Raw genomic sequence first — 18563 nt, 5'->3', positions numbered from 1 at the left:
CAGAGAAGGCGTTCGACAGGGTCCACTGGCTCTACCTTAAAAAGGTCCTCCAGAAATTTGGATTTAAAGACCACATCCTTAGAGCCATCTTGGCAATGTACACCACTCCTTCGGCCCAAGTATTCACAGAAGGTATGCTCTCAAAACCATTCCCTATTACAAACGGTACGTGTCAAGACTGTCCGTTGTCCCCACTTATCTTTAATTTACTAATGGAACCTCTGCCACAACACATACGTTCCAATAAGACAATATCTGGATTACAGATAGGCAACGCCTGCCACAAAATAAGCCTCTTCGCGGATGACGTTATACTGGTACTCACAAATCCCACATCCTCCCTGGCAGAGGTACAAACTACATTAAATTGGTTCAGTAATGTCTCATATTATAAGCTAAACACGACCAAATCATCTGCTCTTGACATAAATCTAGACGCCACAACAAAAAATTTGCTTCAACAACAGTACCCCTTCACATGAGCAGACAAAGAAATCACATACCTGGGAATCCAACTCACAAAATCAATCAGACATCTTTACTCTTCTAACTTCCTCCCACTCCTTCACAAAATTAACACTGACACACAACAAATAATAAAGCACAAGCTCTCCTGGTCGGGAAGACTGGCGGCCTTCAAAATGACATGTCTCCCTCAAATACTGTACTTCTTCCGCACATTGCCCATTCCAATACTCTCCTCATTTTTCAGGTCCCTTCATTCAATATTCAACAAATTTCTATGGAAGGGGAAAAAACCCAGATGTGCCCATGCAAAACTTATTAAACACAGACTGGCAGGAGGCGCAGGATCCATAGACTTTAGGGACTACTATTTAGCGGCCATACTTGTTCAACTTCCTGAATGGTTTCAGCCTAGTACTCAATCTCTATGGGCCCAGATAGAAAAATCTTCACTTATTTGTTTCAATCTTAAACACTGGTTACTGAGCACCCCTCTGGGCTCCCATGTCTCGCCCTTGAAGGCTTCAGTTTACGCCTGGAAAAAAATGGTCATTCTTTCTGACTACATCCCCTTTAACGGCACTCCTTAACATACCCTTAGAAACTCTTCACCATCTGTCACCTGATCTTAGACTCTCCCAATGGACCCTCAAAGGTATACATTCACTACATCTCCTCATACAAGGAAATAAACTTAAATCTTTCTCCCAACTACAAAAGGAATATGATCTACCCACCACTGAACACTTCACATTCCTCAGCATCCACCACTGCCTAAGTAAAACACCTCTTCCCCGCTACAACATCCCCCCAAAGACCTGGGATTTCCTCACGAATCCTATTCCAAGAACCAAAGGCATATCTTACTTTTATACCCTCCTACAAGGGAAAAGATCCTTCACTAAAATGTCCCCACATCATCAATGGGAAGCAGACCTTTCCACTACTTTCTCTGAAGCACAATGGCAACTTGCTCTCAAGTCTGTGTACAAAGTAACCCAATGTTTGACATTATGGGAACTTACCCAGAAAATCTCGCTCCGGTGGTACTTGACCCCAGCTAAAATGGCTTCCTTCAGTCCCCATACCCCCAACACATGTTTGAGATTTAAATCCCACAAAGGAGACATCTTTCATATTTTCTGGTCATGCTCCGCCTTTCAGAAATACTGGATAGACACATTTAACCTTCTTACCAACATAACAAAAATTCCTATCCCACCCACTCCTGCACTGGCGCTTCTAAACCTAAACATAGAAAACATACCTGGCCCCCTAAGATACACGACAACCCACGTCCTCTTGGCTTCCAGACTCAATTTAACTAGGCATTGGAAGTCGGATACTTCCCCAACCATAACACAAACAATAGACCTGGTTTCACTACACTACAGCTACGAAACAATGATGGCCGCCAGCAATGGTCGGGCCACAAAAAACGCTCAACACTGGCTTCCCTGGACAAATTGGTCCAATGCTGCATTCCCTACTCAGACTCTCAAAATCACCCACACACCTTCTTGACCGAGCAATTTGTTCATCATATGATATATCAGTTTGTTACACTATGACTATAGTAGAGAAATAACTCCTCAAATTAAGAATAAGTAACTGTACTTTCAGGTTACCCATTGGGTCCTTCCTGCCCTTGCGGCACAAAGAGCTCCCACTAGGGGTGCTGCGATGGGAGAAAGGGCCTTATATGTATGTTTAAATAACCAAAGTTCTATCTATTCCTATACCTAAGCTACTTTATCTGAATCTGTTCCAATGACAAACTGCTGGATGTTACGCATAGTTTCTGTTTGAAAAACTTATGTTCTAAATGTAATCATAACGTCGTTGCATGACGTACAATACATAAATCGTACCTTGTATTTCCTTGTGAAAATTCAATAAAATACTTTGAAAGAGAAAACAATTTTGGGGTTAAGTTCTAGATATGCACCAAGTAGAATGAGGTTATTAAACAAATAAACATCCACTATTATTAAAGCAGATCTCCATTCAAAAATATCCTCTATCCTCTTCCTACCCCCAGCCCCTAACAACATTTTGCAGAATTTTTATTTTTGGGGAGTGGGCACCTCTTTTCAATAAGTCCTGACTTTTAAAGTGGTTCCAAAGGCTGAAGGGTTTTTTTTACCTTCATGCATTCGTGAAGGTAAAAAAACTTCAGTATGCATCTCCCCCCACAGCCCTCTAATATTTACCCGAGCCTGATCCAGTGATGTGCATGAGAATTAGGGCTGAAACAACTAATCGATTAATCGACAACTAATCGATTATGAAATTAATCGATTACTATTTTCATAATCGATTAATCGGCCAGTAACATAATGGGGTTAAAAAAAACTAAAATGAGCCCTTTATAGTACAAAAAGAGCAAATAATCACTACTGTAAATATTACTTTCACAGTTCTACAGTAAAAAAAAAAACGAACCCCTTACAGTAGTGATTATCTGCTTTTTTGTACTATAAAGGGCTAATTTTTTTTTTTTTTTTTTTAACCCCATTATGTTACTAAACATCTTAGACCTGGTTCACATCTATGCATTTCTTTGGTGCTTTTTGCAGAAACGCACTACAGTTCATTTACATGGTTTCCTAGTTTCCTATGGGACAAGTTCACATCTATGCTTTTTTCAGCCGCTGCGTATTTGGAAAGGGTCAAGGACTTTTTTTTTTTACCGCAAAACGGTGCTTTTTTGGTTCAATATACTTCAATGGAGAATCTGCAAAAAAAGCATGTAATGCCTTTTTGCAGCAATTTGTGTTTTTTAATCTGCCCAACAACAAATTGGCCAAAAAAATGCAAAAACGCAAATTGCAGCAAAATCACGTGCGCAAAAATCAAAACGCACAGCAAAAAGCACTGCAGAAACAGATCAAAAGCAAACTGCATAGGTGTGTACCGAGCCTTATGCTGGCCACAAGGATCAATTTTCAGACGAGAATATTCAGACGGAAAATCTTTGTACATTCGCTGAATGAAAGAATGTTTGAAATTTTCACTTGTTTTTAACATTCTGTGTTTAAAACGAATGTAATTTCTGAACAAAAACCACATACACTGTCTGAAAATTCCTTTCACCAAGAAGTTTTCTATTTCCAAATTTTGACCCCACTAACAATTAGAAAATCGAACGAATGTTCTTTAAAATTAATTTTTTTTTTTTTTTTGAAGAAAGACATGGTTTGTTCTTTAAATAAAAAAAATTTGATCTCTGAGTCTGATGATATTTACCAGATTCACCCTTTAATAGTATATATCCTCTAATAGTATATACAGTATATCTCTCCTCTAATAGTATATACACAGTATATCTCCTCTAATAGTATATTCAGTATATCTCCTCTAATAGTATATACACAGTATATCTCCTCTAATAGTATATTCAGTATCTCTCTAATAGTATATACACAGTATATCTCCTCTAATAGTATATTCAGTATCTCTCTAATAGTATATACACAGTATATCTCCTCTAATAGTATATTCAGTATATCTCCTCTTATAGTATATACAGTATATCTCCTCTAATAGTATATACAGTATATCTCTTCTGTCTGTTATTCTCAGAGTGGATTAGATATTTTGCCCCCTAACCATATAGTTGGTTATTTATATTTACCACTGCATAGAGATATTTAAGAATAAATTGCCTTTTAAAACTTTACATATTAACTAAATTATACACCAGACTTTTTTTTTTAAGGTTATTAACCGATTAATCGATTAATCGAAACAATAATCGGCCAACTAATCGATTATGAAAATAATCGTTAGTTGCAGCCCTAATGAGAATGGCTGCTCTCCTGGGTTTCTACCACCAGACTGGCTGAGAGCAGGAGCCAATCACAGCTCATAGCCAGTGAGGAGAGAATGGGGGGGGGGGCGGGGCCTGAGCCCCATTCTGTGTGCCTTATGCACACAGAGCACGCACAAGTGCCCCCATAGCAAGCAGCTTGTTATGGGGTACTCAGAGAAGAGGTGGGGCCAGGGGAGCCAGTGGGAAACTCGAGAAGGGGAGTATCGGGGCTGCTCTGTGCAAAGCCACTGCACAGAGCAGGTAAGTAGAACATGTTTTTTTTTTTTTGATATATAAATAACAAATACCTTTAATATCACTTAAAAAAAAAAAAAAAATTTAAAACTTAAAGAAAAAAAAGTGAACACAAACGCCCACTTGACCTACAAAAGGCGGGCCTCCAAAACTCAATGATCAGGTAAGAAGGGAGTTAGAAAATTGATCAAGAGGTCAAGTGTAGCTCTGAAGCAGCATCAGAGATTCACAGTTGAGATGAGAGAAACTATGAATAGAACTGCACCCTGGATGCTCCACAAAGCTGAGCTTATGGTAGACCGACAAAGAAAGTCGGCACTTAAAACATTTGCATTATTGATTTTGTATCATATTTTTAAGGTAAGCAGAAGAACAAAAACAGTAGCAGAGAGGAAGCAGGGAGCCTTTGTGCAATTTGTGATTCTGGAATTGAGCTTTAAAAATTCTGGATGTCCCCCACTTTCCTAGTAAGCAGATGTAGTAGTATGGGTATGATGTTCTCGGGAATTCCTGCATCAGCACACACTTTTGCAAAGCAATTTCTATACATTTCAAAAGTGTAACACTTTACACAGAACAAAGTCTCACATGACAAATATATATATAAATAAATTTATATTATACACACACACACACACACACACACACACACACACACACACACTGTACATTACCCGCAGCATGCAGCTGATCTGCCAGATCATACAGCAACTTGAAGTTATCTCCACTCTTTAACCCTCGGCCTATGATGCAAAAACAGACAAAGAGTGAGATGCAGTTGTTTTTACAGAGTTATGCCACGTACACACGAGCGGACTTTACGGCAGACTTTGTCCTGCGGACTTTTCAACGGACTTTACAACAGACTTTCCTACGCACGATCAACCAAAGTCCGACAGATTCGTATGTGATGACGTACGACCGGACTAAAACAAGGAAGTTGATAGCCAGTAGCCAATAGCTGCCCTAGCGTCGGTTTTTGTCCGTCGGACTAGCATACAGACGAGTGGACTTTTCGACTGGACTCGAGTCCGTCGGAAAGATTTGAAACATGTTTCATTTCTAGGTCCGTCAAACTTTTGAGAAAAAAAAAGTCCGCTGGAGCCCACACACGATCGAATTGTCCGACGGATTCAGGTTCGCCGGACCAAGTATACCGTAAAGTCCGGTCGTGTGTACGCGGCATTACACTTCACACTAGAGATGCACCAAAATTTTGGTGGCCGAAAATGTTGTGTTTTTGGCATTTTGCCGATAATGGCACTGGAAAACGCACACAATTTTGATGTGGTTTTACTGTGTTTATGGTGTTTTTCATAGGTCATGTGACTCAAAAACCCCAATAAAAATTTAACACAGGTGCGTTATAGATGTGTTCTTGCTGCCTGTTCAATGCATTTCAAGGGGGAGGTGCTTTTGGTGCATTCTTTTTTTTTTTTTTTAAACTGACAAAAAATGCAACAAGCAAGATTTTTAACACCACAACGGAAGCGCAATGGACCAGTCTGCAGACATACAAAGAATTTAAAGGGATGCATTTTTCTTGAGCTTTTCTTGCGCTAAAAAGGTGCCGATAATGCCCGACAATAAATGTATATTTATTTAAATTAATGATATTAATTAAAAATTCGAATATAATACAATTATATATAAACAAAAAAAAACCCCCAAAAAATTTAAAAAACTACTAATTTTCGGTTTTCGGCTAAGTGCATCCTGCTTTTTCGGTTTTGGTACCAACATTTCCTTTCAGTGCACCTCTACTTCACACTAAGTGTTTTATAACAGCACAAACTAAAAAGATTTCTATAGAAATGTAAAAAATAGTTTTCAATCCAGGACTCATCTGCTCTCAAAGGGAATCTATTAGTGCGGGAATAAGGGAGCTTCCACTACAGACTTACCTCCAGAGACCACAACTTTAGCACTGGTTAACTCTGGACGGTCACTTTTGGTCAGACTCTGCTGCAACCATTCAGATTTTCCAGCCGGTGGAAGTGGAGTCACTAAAGCAATAACAATATTTTGTGTTAAAAAACAACTTTGGTACCAATGCTGTGTATGTCTATTTTCTCTTTGCATGACCATATGCCTTTGCAGCTGTCGGCTTGTAGTTCTCAATGAACTACCATGGCGCTGTTGAGCGCTCTAGGTAGTTCATTGTTCCTTCCTGTCATTGTATAACTACCTGCTCATACGAGGTACGAGCAGACCGCTTACACAGACAGTCTGCAGGAGCCCTGCATTGCACCCGCAATCTGCTGGTCACTGGTGCAATACTTTGCAGGCTCCTAGTAAAAAAAAATAAAAAAATAAATGCATATTTTTTTTTACTTGAAAACAGATGTGCATTTATATTTTTTTTCTCAAAAGGTGTACTTATTCTTTAAAGACCCTGTAAGTGCCATACAACATATCTTAAACAGTTCTGGAAATCTGGCAAAAAGCATGTAGTATTATTAGTATAGCTTAGGCCTCATGCACAAAGAGGTTACAAAAAAAACAAAAACAAAAAAAAAAAAAAAAAAATACTGCTTCTACAGGTGTTTAGCATAAAGCACCTCTATGTTAGCCTATGTGGCCATGCACACATAGGCATTTACACACGTTTAGGCCCCTTTCACACTGGGGCAGTTTGCAGGCGTTATTGCGCTAAAAATAGCGCCTGCAAACCGACCTAAAACTGCCGCTGCTGTTTCTCCAGTGTGAAAGCCCGAGGGCTTTCACACTGAAGCGGTGCGCTGGCAGGAGAGAAAAAAAAACTCCTGCAAACAGCATCTTTGGAGCGGTGTATTCACCGCTCCTGCCCATTGAAATCAATGGGGCAGCGCGGCTATACCGCCGCTGTAGCGGCGCTATGCGAGCGGTTTTAACCCTTTTTCGGCCGCCAGCGGCGGTTAAAACCGCACCGCTAGCGGCCGAATACTGCCACTAAAACGACGGTTTTACCGCCGATGCCCCCCACCGCCCCAGTGTGAAAGGGGCCTTAAGGAAGAGCATTTACAATCAGAAAAAAAAAACAAAGCACAACAAAAAGGCATGTTCTGAGAGGAGCTTCCCAGCAAATAAAAAAAAAAAAAAAAAAAAAAAAACACACACACACACGTAAATGCATTTAAACACATATAAATGTGTGTATATGCAAGTAAATGTATTCCAATGGCCAGAATAAAATAATATTCTGGCCAGTAGAATGCAGTTAAGCTCACATGCCATACCATACACACATAAATATGCACACACATATTGTTAACATAACAACATTACAGCCATTTTTCTGCCAAATTCTGGCAGAAAAATGCTGCTTATTTTCATAAACCCGTGAGCAAGAGGCCTTATAATTTGATTATCACTAACACTTGTCATAGTCTAGAAAACACAAAGTCATAATTTCTTACAATTTTCAAGGCTTGCGTTTCCTCCAGAACTCTGAGCTGCTTCAAAGGACGTCCCCCTGATAGTGAACACTTTTACAGACTCATCACATTTTACTGTACACAAAGCATTTCCTACAGAAAAAAGGGGACATCAAGAGGATTACTTTGCAGGGAAACAAAACCTTTAAAAACAAGAACAGAATGATTCAAAATGGGAAAGTGCACACAGATCTTGTTATCTATACAGACTGTACAGAAAAGTATCATCAGTCCTAAAATTGCTATGGACACACGTGCACACAATATTATACCTGAATGTCTAGCGGTGATTAATAAAAAGCTGTACAATAAGTGAAAATATGTACCTATAATTGATCAAAATAGATATTCACTGACAAGAAAACAGCATGGTTTCTTTCAGTTTTTCAGCCTGTAAAAACTCTAGAGGCACTTTAATTCTAAACAGTGGATGTTCTTACATGCTGCTCACTGCAAATTCACGCAATTACTAAAATAATTTTAGATTACTTACTAATAAGCATTGCAATGGATAGTATTGTCCTCAGATATACAATAAAACAGGGCTCGACAAGTCCGAGGTGACAGGTCACCATGGCGACTAGAAATTGCGAACTGGCACCTGGGCTTTATTTCAGCCCATTCGCTGTTGCAGGGATGCACAATTTGTATTGCCCGATGCCTGGGATATGCAGTTCTGGGCTCCGGCAGGTAGATTGTAGAAGAAAACATATACCCCTTATTAGGGCTCCCCTCCCTTGTCAGGTGCAGGGGCGGCCCGTCCATTAAGGGCGCATGGGCGCCCCCATCCCTGCGTCCGGCCCCCATGCAGGATGCCGGATGCATGAATTCCAATAGGGGGGGTGTTTTTTTTTTAAGCATGTGATTAGAGCCAGAGGCTCCAATAGGCTTCAAAAAAGGGCGGGCTGGGGACACAGAGCACTGCGAACCGAGCCCACCCAGTTGTGTGACAATAGCAAAATTAACAGTCGCTATTTTCACACCGATTCTCCTCCTGGCCAATCAGGAAGCGGGTCTAAGACCCACTTCCCAAATGGCTGAAAGGAGAAGCGTTTCAATTGGCCACCGAGGAGGGGGGGGGGGGGACGGAAGCTGCCGTAATGCCCGCGGAGAGCAGGGGAAGGGGAAGCCGCCTGTGATGCCGCCACCTGTCACCCAAGGGAAATTCTGCTGCCCGCCATAGATGGGGTAAGTGCAACCAGACCGGGGGGGGGGGGGGGGGGGTAGCAGGTTACCTGACCGGGGGGGTGGCTGTGGGTGCACTATTTGCTGCCCTTCAAAAAAAACTACCACCACTGGTCAGGTGGATGCATTTGGGCGGCTCCGCTACTGCTACAGTGCTTCCACACATGCAGGTAAAATGCCCCCCCCCAGCGCTCCCCGCTATGAATCATAAGCTCTGCTTGCCCATCAGCAGGCCTGGGACCGGTATAGGGGGCGAGCAGGGTATAGGGGAGGGGAGGGAGGAGGGCAGCCGCACATCCGCTCTCCCTTCTTGTTCCTGACCCAGAAGCGACGCGTATATTGTCACTTCAGGGTACCCGTTGACAGTTTCCCAGTGCTATCTGCACTGCATTACATTCAATGGAGCACGGAAGGAACATGCAGGGTCTTTTAGACCCTGCATGTCTCATTAAAGAGAACCTGCTGCTAAAAATCATCACATAGGGGATTTTTTGCCTCCTATGTGATAAGTAAAAGAATAAAAAAATAAATAAAATGTTCTTCATTGTAAAAAAAAAAAAAAAAAAAAAAAGAAAAAAAAAAAAAATTAGGTTACACCCAAGCACAAAACCCCCCCAAAAAAATTTTGAGACCGCCCTACCCCCACATATACACACGCACAAATGTAAACGCACGCGTTGGGGCACCTGTGCATGAAAACGTTGATTGTGATACATGTTACATGTCGATGCACACACTGGAATGAGAGTAATAGTTCTAGCACCAGACCTCCTCTGTAATGCTAACCTTATGACTTATGGGGGCTTTTAAAGCGTTGCCTATAGAAAATACAGGGTACTAAAGTTTATCTCCATTTCACAGGCGCATGAAAATTTAAGGTTTGACATGTTGGGTATCCATTTACTCAGTGTAATCTCATCTTTTATATTTTACCAAAAAATTGGGTAATTTATTGGGTTTTTGTGCCCTAAAATTAACTAGTGTGTTTTTTTTTACAGATATTTTGCATTTCCTAGACCTTTACGGTAACATCGTGTGACATCCCTTGAAATTGTAACTGAATGAGACAGCTGTCTCATTTTTAAATACATTAACTAAAATAAAAGCCATAAATTACTTATAAATCGCTCGCCTCAGGGGGCCAGCAGGGTAAGTATAAGTAATTTATAGCTTTTATTTTATTATGGCACTTTATACTCTGAACAAAAAAAACTGGCTCCTAACTTTTTTTAGCTGGCTCCTAGATTCAAGGGAAATTTGTTTAAGTCATGCCATAAAATACATACTCCAGGAAAGCTAGAATGCCATAAAGTGGACGGACAGAAGTCACTCGCTCTCCCTGTTGCACAGCTGTACAGCTGGGAAAATACAGTATTTTCAGAAATACAGAAAATACTGTACAGACATTCCCCGAGTTACGAACAAGCTAAGGACTGTAGGTTTGTTCTTAAGTCAAATTTGTTCGTAAGTCGAAACAGTACCTTTTTTAAGTGTAACCCCTTCCAGGCACTTCTGGCTGTGCAATGTGGGGTGTTCCGGGAGCTTCTGGGCATGCAGTCCTGTATGTGGGGCGTGCAGTACATGTAGTACTGCAGCGTGGGATGTGTCCCGTTCTGCAAGATGGCTACTCAGTGATTTTCAGGACCAGTGTGGAGCGCAAGCTGCCAGCTGTGACGTCACGCTGCCTCCATTCGTAAATAGGAGTCGTTCGCAACTCAGATGTTCGTAACTCGGGGACTGCCAGTATATGCATCTATCTAGTTGATATCAAGGGAAATGCCAAAAGAAACTGTAATTTATGTTCTTTAGTAAAACCTTAGGTACCATTATTCCACTCCATTTTACTGACATTTAAATTGATCTACTTCATAGACAACTTGTAGAGCAATGCCACCATCAATGCCCACAGTGCTGTTTAGAGAAAAAAGCAAAGCATGAGAAAGTGCTGAACATCCACTGGCAACAGCTGTTAACTCCCTGCAGAACTGAAGTCATTTGGAACATTTTCCATGGTTAACATTGTGTTGCCAAAATGCTTGTTCTCCCATTAAATGGCCACATCATATCTGCAGGCCAGCTGCCTCGTTGCCTGCAGTCTCCACACCATATGGTGCACACAGATTGCCACATCTTCCACTGCTGGATCTACAGCTGTTGCTGGTAAACCCCAGTAACTGGCAAAGAGTAATCTGTACATCCCTCTCCAGTGCGTATTACAGTAAAGGTGAACTGACAATAGAAATGACATTATGGCCTTTATTTTCCAAAATGCACAAGGGGAAGAAAAGGCAGAACAAATCCAACCAGCTGTTATAGCAAACACCAAACCCTTTGCATTTCTCCTACTCTTATTTCATAAGTAGGAGGTGGGCAGCACTTACAAGCATACAAGGTTAACAATTATAAAAGGGGATAAGCAAAACGTGAAAAAAAAATTAAAACAATTTAGAAACGCCATATCTGAGAGAGGAATGGTCTCTGAAAGCCTGTGGTGCCCACAAAGATAAATTGTTACTTATTGTAAAAACCACTAATCTTCATGGCCTGAGTGTTCTTTTTGCAAACCTGTACACGTTTTTTTGGGTGTTTTCAAAGCATTTTGGTTCAGCCAATAGAAAGATAATTTACTAGGAGGGGGAGAGTCAAAAAAATAATGCAAAATATCATGTCATACATAAATGTCACACAATATATAGGGTACTGTGATATGATTTTTGACATGAGCACACACACCTACACGGGTTGGATTGACCAGTGTTTTTATTCAACTTTACCAACTATGTAACCATGTTTTCAGACATATTTTAGTTGCTTTCATTGAAGTGTTTTGGGGGCCAAATGAATGCAAATCATTCTCCGATTAGACAAGATGAAGAGCAAAACGTCACCACCTCTACAATTCATTCATTCAGAGGACACTTTGCAATCATTCAGTAAAAAAGCTAAGCATTCTCGGAATGGTGTCCCTGCCAAGTATCTGACCTCCTGGGTTCACAATGCAGCAGGCCAGTGTCTTGGCGCAGGACCTGGAAGCAAGGGGAGATCACTGGAATAGCAGTGGCTACTACTACCAGTGATTTCCAGCTTCCTGGGACATTGACCAGGTTTGGAATATACATGGTTACACTGATCCAAGCTGGACCAATTGCAACTATGTATAAAATATCCATACCTGGTATGCTTCTTTAACCTTTTCTCATACAATTCCTCAGACCATTTAATACAACATAATGTAAGCTCATACAATGAGGTTAATTACTAAAGGAGTGGAGAATGCTCACACACAAGAAAGAGTGAAGATTCACTTCAATTAACCAATCATGTGAAAAGCAAATTCTCGGTAACTTCAATAATCCAATTCCTCACTTTTTTTTCTTTCATAAATCCACCCCATTGCCTCTATTACGTCCCTGAGAACCTCATTGAATTGGGTTAGTTGGTCGCTTTGTGTCCATTGTGGACTGGTTTGGTTTCTATGCAGAACTTCACCAAACTTTGCACTTTCTAGTTGTAGTAAATCAACCTCAGTGTCATGAAAGCACACAACTATAGAAAGTGTGGGAGGAGGGGCTTACAGTGGGGAAGAGGATAAAAGGGGACAGAGGAAAGCATAGGAGATACAGTAGGGAAAGGGCAGAACATACAGGTGAAGGAGGGAGAGAGGATAGCACTCCCTCAAATGAGCTCCGAGAAATGGTACAGTATCTCACAAGAGTGAGTACACCCCTCACATTTTTGTAAATATTTTTTAATAACTCTTCATGTAACAACACTGAAGAAATTACACTTTGCTACAAATTTAAAGTAGTAGTTTGCTGTCCCCTCAAAATAACACACAGCCATTAATGTCTAAACCACTGGCAACAAAAGTGAGTACACCCCTAAGTGAAAATGTCCACATTGGGGCCAAAGTGTCAATATTTTGTGTGGCCACTAATATTTTCCAGCATGAAGGGCATGAAGTCCACCAGAGCTTCACAGGTTGCCACTGGAGTCCTCTTCCACTTCCAGTCTCCGAAGGGAGGGGATCATGCTCTGCTTCAGTATGTCACAGTACATGTTGGCATTCATAGTTCCTGCAATGAACTGTAGCTCCCCAGTGCTGGCAGCATTAATGCAGCCCCAGACCATGACACTCCCACCACAATGCTTGACTGTAGGCAAGACACACTTGTCTTTGTACTCCTCACCTGGTTGCCGCCACACACGCTTGACACCATCTGAACCAAAATAAGTTTATCTTGGTCTTGTCAGACCACAGGACATGGTTCCAGTAATCCATGTCCTTAGTCTGCTTGTCTTCAGCAAACTGTTTGCAGGCTCTCTTGTGCATCATCTTTAGAAGAGGCTTCCTTCTGGGACGACAGCCATGCAGACCAATTTGATGCAGTGTGCGGTGTATGGTCTGAGCACTGACAGGCTGACCCCCCCCACCCCTTCAACCTCTGCAGCAATGCTGGCAGCACTCATACGTCTATTTTCCAAAGACAACCTCTGGATATGACGCTGAGCATGTGCACTCAACTTCTTTGGTCGACCATGGCGAGGCCTGTTCTGAGTGGAACCTGTCCTGTTATACCGCTGTATGGTCTTGGCCACCATGCTGCAGCTCAGTTTCAGGGTCTTGGCAATCTTCTTATAGCCTAGGCCATCTTTATGTAGAGCAACAATTCTTTTTTTCAGATACTCTAAAAAATGAGTTCTTTGCCATGAGGTGCCATGTTGAACTTCCAGTGACCAGTATGAGATAATGAGAGCAATAACACCAAATTTAACACACCTGCTCCCCATTCACACCTGAGACCATGTAACACCAAAGAGTCACATGACACTGGGGAGGGAAAATGGCTAATTGGGCCCAATTTGGACATTTTCACTTAGGTGTGTACTAACTTTTGTGGCCAGCAGTTTAGACATTAATGACTGCGTGTTGAGTTATTTGGAGGGGAAAGCAAACTTGCACTGTTATACAAGCTGTACACTCATTGCTTTACATTGTAGCAAAGTGTCATTTCTTGTTGTCACATGAAAAGATTAGGGCTGTTACTGATTAAAATTTTCGCTTTCGATTAATCGTTTTTTTGTTTTTGTTTTTAATCGATTAAGCGACTAATTTCAATTATAACGCACATACAGATCCAAATACTTTTAGCTGATTTAGCACCGTTGTTATGGCAACAGCCGAAGCCGGACATAGCGGGGCATGGCTAGGACGTCACACGTCAAACTCAGCCTCACCGTGTCCATAATCTCAGCCTTACCGTGCCCATAATCGCAGCCTCACCGTGCCTTTAATCGCAGCCTTGCTGTGCCTATAATCGCAGCCTCACCGTGCCCATAATGCAGCCTCACCGTGCCCATAATGCTCTCTCCTTGGATTACGTCAGTTCCATCGGCGCTCCAGCGTCTCACTCTGCTGCTGACTGTGACTGATCCGCAGTGTGTCACACATGAACAAGCCTGAGGACTTCCTCCTGCCGTGACCCTTTCCAATGCTGCAGAACCCATTCACCTACATACTCCCACGATGTGCCTTTTTTGTCTCCTTATCTTGTAAGTGTTTTTAACCCCGGATATTAAAATATGTTTACTTCTGCACTTAGAGGCGCCTTTTCTCTGTTTGTATTTTTATAGATATTGCTTCATTCTGTAAAGCTGCAGCCATTAGTGCTGAAGAATTCTTCACATCACTGCCACCACCATTACTATTGGACTTTTGTATAGAGACACTGGTTCATTTTATATTGAAGCTCTGAGGACCCTAACCATCTCCTTTTTTACTGTATCGGTTACGTGCCCATAATTGCAGCCTCACCGTGCCCATAATTGAAGCCTCACTGTAGTCAGTGCCTGGATTACACATCTGCGGGCATCTCCCGCTGTGTGTCTAGGAGCTGAGTGTGAAAACTTTGGCCGCGCTGTGAGAAAAGTCCCACCCTCCTCCTACATCAGCTCGTGTGATAGACAGAACACTGCGTCTATCACACGAGCTGATCTAGGAGGAGGGCGGGACTTTTCTCACAGCGCAGCCAAAGTTTTCACACTCAGCTTGGAAACACACAGCGGGAATTGCAAACTGTGTATGACATATAGTGGAGGAGGAGGGAGCGGAGCACTGCACTGCAGCCACAGCTTGGCCCAAAGCGGCCCCAGGGCAGGCAGCCTACCGATCAAAAAAATTAACAATTAATCAAGGAATTAATCTTTAATTTCCACAGCCCTAGAAAAGATATAATAAAATATTTACAAAAATGTGAGGGGTGTACTCACTTTTGTGAGATACTGTATATGGGATAAGGAATCTCCAGAGAAGGGTTTTACCACATAAAATCAACCCAATAAAACCATGTATTATTGTATGTGTCATGACAACAAGGTCTTCCATTTGCCTAATACCCTCCACTCTGAGGACCCACAAAAATGTTGGGGGAGAGGGATCACTTAATCATAGGGGGATGCAAGATTTGGCAGCAAAGGGAATTTAAGAAGACACGTGGCCATTCACTAAAATTAGAAGAAAGGTGGTTTAACCTTAAACTGCGTAGAGCAGGGATATGCAATTAGCGGACCTCCAGCTGTTGCCAAACTACAAGTTCCATGAGGCATAGCAAGACTCTGACAGCCACAAGCATGACACCCAGAGGCAGAGGCATGATGGGACTTGTAGTTTTGCAACAGCTGGAGGTCCGCTAATCGCATATCCCTGGCGTAGAGGGTTCTTTACTGTAAGAGCGGTAAGGATGTGGAATTCTCTTCCACAGGCAGTTGTTTCAGCGGAGAGCATCGATAATTTAAAAAACTATTAGATAAGCATCTGAACAACCACAACATACAGGGATATACAAATGTAATACTGACATATAATCATACACGTAGGTCGGACTTGATGGACTTTTTTTTTCAACCTTGTAACTATGAAACTGAGGTAGGACAGATCATCCAGAATATGTAAAAAATGTTGAATGGGCAATGGAGAAAAGAGGAAGGAGTGCTTTGCTTAGTACCCCTGTGGGGTTTTTTTTGGCTGTGTCCTGTTGGGGAGATTTCCCATAATTCCCTATCACAGAGACATAGCAGGAAGTAAGGAGAGATACCCTCTTAAAGCCCTCATGCACACAGGCTGTTAAAAAAACGTTATGAAAACGCCAGTATCTTTGCAGTGAATTTTTTTAACTTTTTTCAGCTTTTTTCAGCGTTTTTGCAATAGCGTTTTTTAGCGTTTTTGAGCGTTTTTCCGCGTTAGCGTTTTGAGCGTTTTTGAGCGTTTTTAAGCGTTTTTGAGCGTTTTTGAGCGTTTTTGAGCGTTTTTCAGTGTTAGAACGTTTTTACAGCTGAAAAACGTCTTTCAGAACGCACTGGTCCTGGGTTTTTTTTACAGCTTAAAAACGCTTATGCCACTTGCAGCTCAAAAACGCCTAGGTGGGCATGAAGCCATAGACTAACATAGACAGGCCTTTTTAAGCTGCAAAAAAAGCTCAAAAAAGCAGCTGTAAAAACGTCCATGTGCATGAGGACATAAAGTTGTCACCAGAGTAGGTTTCCCCATTGAAAGAATTCCACTCATCTTCTGTTCATAAGAAATGTACAAATTTAGGTTTCTCACCACTTGTATTACCAGAGACGTTGAAATGGATTCACAAAAGTACATGTGTACTCTGCAAAGTGAGTTTTTACTTAGTGAATGAGGTGGAGCCTAGCGAAAATTTACTTTACAAAGAATGTCTAAACGTTCATGGAAAAAAAATCACAAAAAAAAAAAAAAAATGGTGTTTTGTTTGCACATGACTGGCATCAGTACAGCTTCAGCTCATTTACTCAGCTAAGAAACTTCACTTTTCGAAATGAATAGTCTCTACTGCCTTAGTAAATCAATCCCAAATGTTACCAGGACCTGTGCGAGGGTGAATCTTCTCCAGCAGGGACACGCACAGCAACAAACTAGAGTTTCTAAACCTTTCATAGTCTATCCAAGACAAAAAATATAGTTGGTCTATTTTAGCAAGCTGAAGCATATCAAACAAACAAAAAAATATTTAGAATTTTTCTCTTTCAAACTTTTAAAACTATTAGCTAGAACAAGTACCCATAACAAAGAGTAAATCATATTTTAAAATAAGTATACAAGACATAAATATAAGAACAGTCTTGAAGGCCTGAGAAGGATAACGAAAATAAAGGAAGGGAGATAAATGTATAAAACAACCAGGGCGAACTCTAACTGACAATTTTACTAATATTGTTGAATATTTGTTATTGGAATCATAGAAAGAAGCAGAAAATATCTAAGCGGTAGAACATCAGCCCCCATAACAATCAGGACTTCTGCCATTTGTGCGACAGCTGCCCCGGCCAGGCCTGAACTTTACACTTGGGACATGACTGGTGGATGTGGATACTCTGTTGTGTCCTCCCACTGGGATTTCTCATCCCAAGGACACGGATTGTATGTTGTTGTGACGAGCTCTCAGAACAGCAGGAATTATTAATATTTAACAGGGCATGTGGGGAAGACAACATTTGATATTACTCTGTGCAAAATGTGCAGAGGGTCTATCTAAGGGAAAGGGGAAACACAGATGGGCTGAATAAAAATGTATACAGCATACATTTCTGAACTCAAGTAATATTTTCACGTCAGAATCAAATCCTTATTTAAACAAACTTGCATTCAAGAATGTTGACATTTCAATGTGGAAAAGCTAGTGATATGAATACTTTCTTATCACACTATATCATAACACTCACAGAAACAAAAATTAATAGAACGGGAGAAGAGGAAAGTGGTAATAAAACCCAAGTGCCAGTTCACACTTCTGCTCTCTGCGAGATCGCATGTGATTCGCTCCGCACTGCAGTGCAAATCACTTGCAAGGTCCATGCAATGCGATTTCAGCCATACAGATAGTATGGCTGATATCGCATCGCATTTGGACCAAACTCACACAAGACCCTTTTTTTGGTTCGTACCAGAATCAGATCGCATTGGGTGTTGGGACCCATGCGATCCGATTTGTGTCCGAACTGACAGTTCGCATTGCGATATGCGAGCTGAAATGGGGGTGTCATTAACAATGTATTGACACTCCCAGCAGTTCGCATATGGCAGTGTGAACTGCCGTGCGAGTCCGGTGCAATGCGGGAACCCGCAGTCGATTCATAGGGTTCCTGCATCGCACAAGTGTGGACCGAGTTGACCTTACAAATGTACACTAGGAACTGCATGTGAATCGCACAGGTAGTACGGTGCAGTGCGATTTCAGCCCTAATAATTTTGAATGGGCTGAAATCGCCTCGCACCAAAAGTAGTACATGCACTACTTTTTGAAACACACTGCTACCGCATTGCATGGTGCTTCTGTACCATGCAATCTGGTGGGGGAAATGCTCCGCATTTAGGTGCTAACTTTGCACTGACCCCCACAGCCGTC

The 18563-nt window shown here is 41.5% G+C and overlaps 1 protein-coding gene across 1 annotated transcript in view; it reads right to left on the bottom strand.

Annotated features, from left to right (window-relative positions):
• Nucleotides 1-18563, bottom strand: part of ETFA (electron transfer flavoprotein subunit alpha) — a 65697-nt gene that overhangs the window by 26253 nt on the left and 20881 nt on the right. Inside the window, exons 6-8 of the mRNA XM_073619208.1 lie at nucleotides 7933-8043; nucleotides 6439-6540; nucleotides 5209-5277 (exon numbers count right to left, since the gene is read on the bottom strand). Coding sequence (XP_073475309.1) covers nucleotides 5209-5277; nucleotides 6439-6540; nucleotides 7933-8043 — 282 coding nt within the window. The remainder of the gene's footprint in view (nucleotides 1-5208; nucleotides 5278-6438; nucleotides 6541-7932; nucleotides 8044-18563) is intronic.

Source organism: Aquarana catesbeiana, linkage group LG03, assembly GCF_042186555.1.
Source record: "Aquarana catesbeiana isolate 2022-GZ linkage group LG03, ASM4218655v1, whole genome shotgun sequence".
NCBI classification, from domain to species: domain Eukaryota; kingdom Metazoa; phylum Chordata; class Amphibia; order Anura; family Ranidae; genus Aquarana; species Aquarana catesbeiana.
The sequence above is the reverse complement of the archived record's forward strand: the minus strand, read 5'-3'. Positions and strand labels throughout refer to the sequence as shown.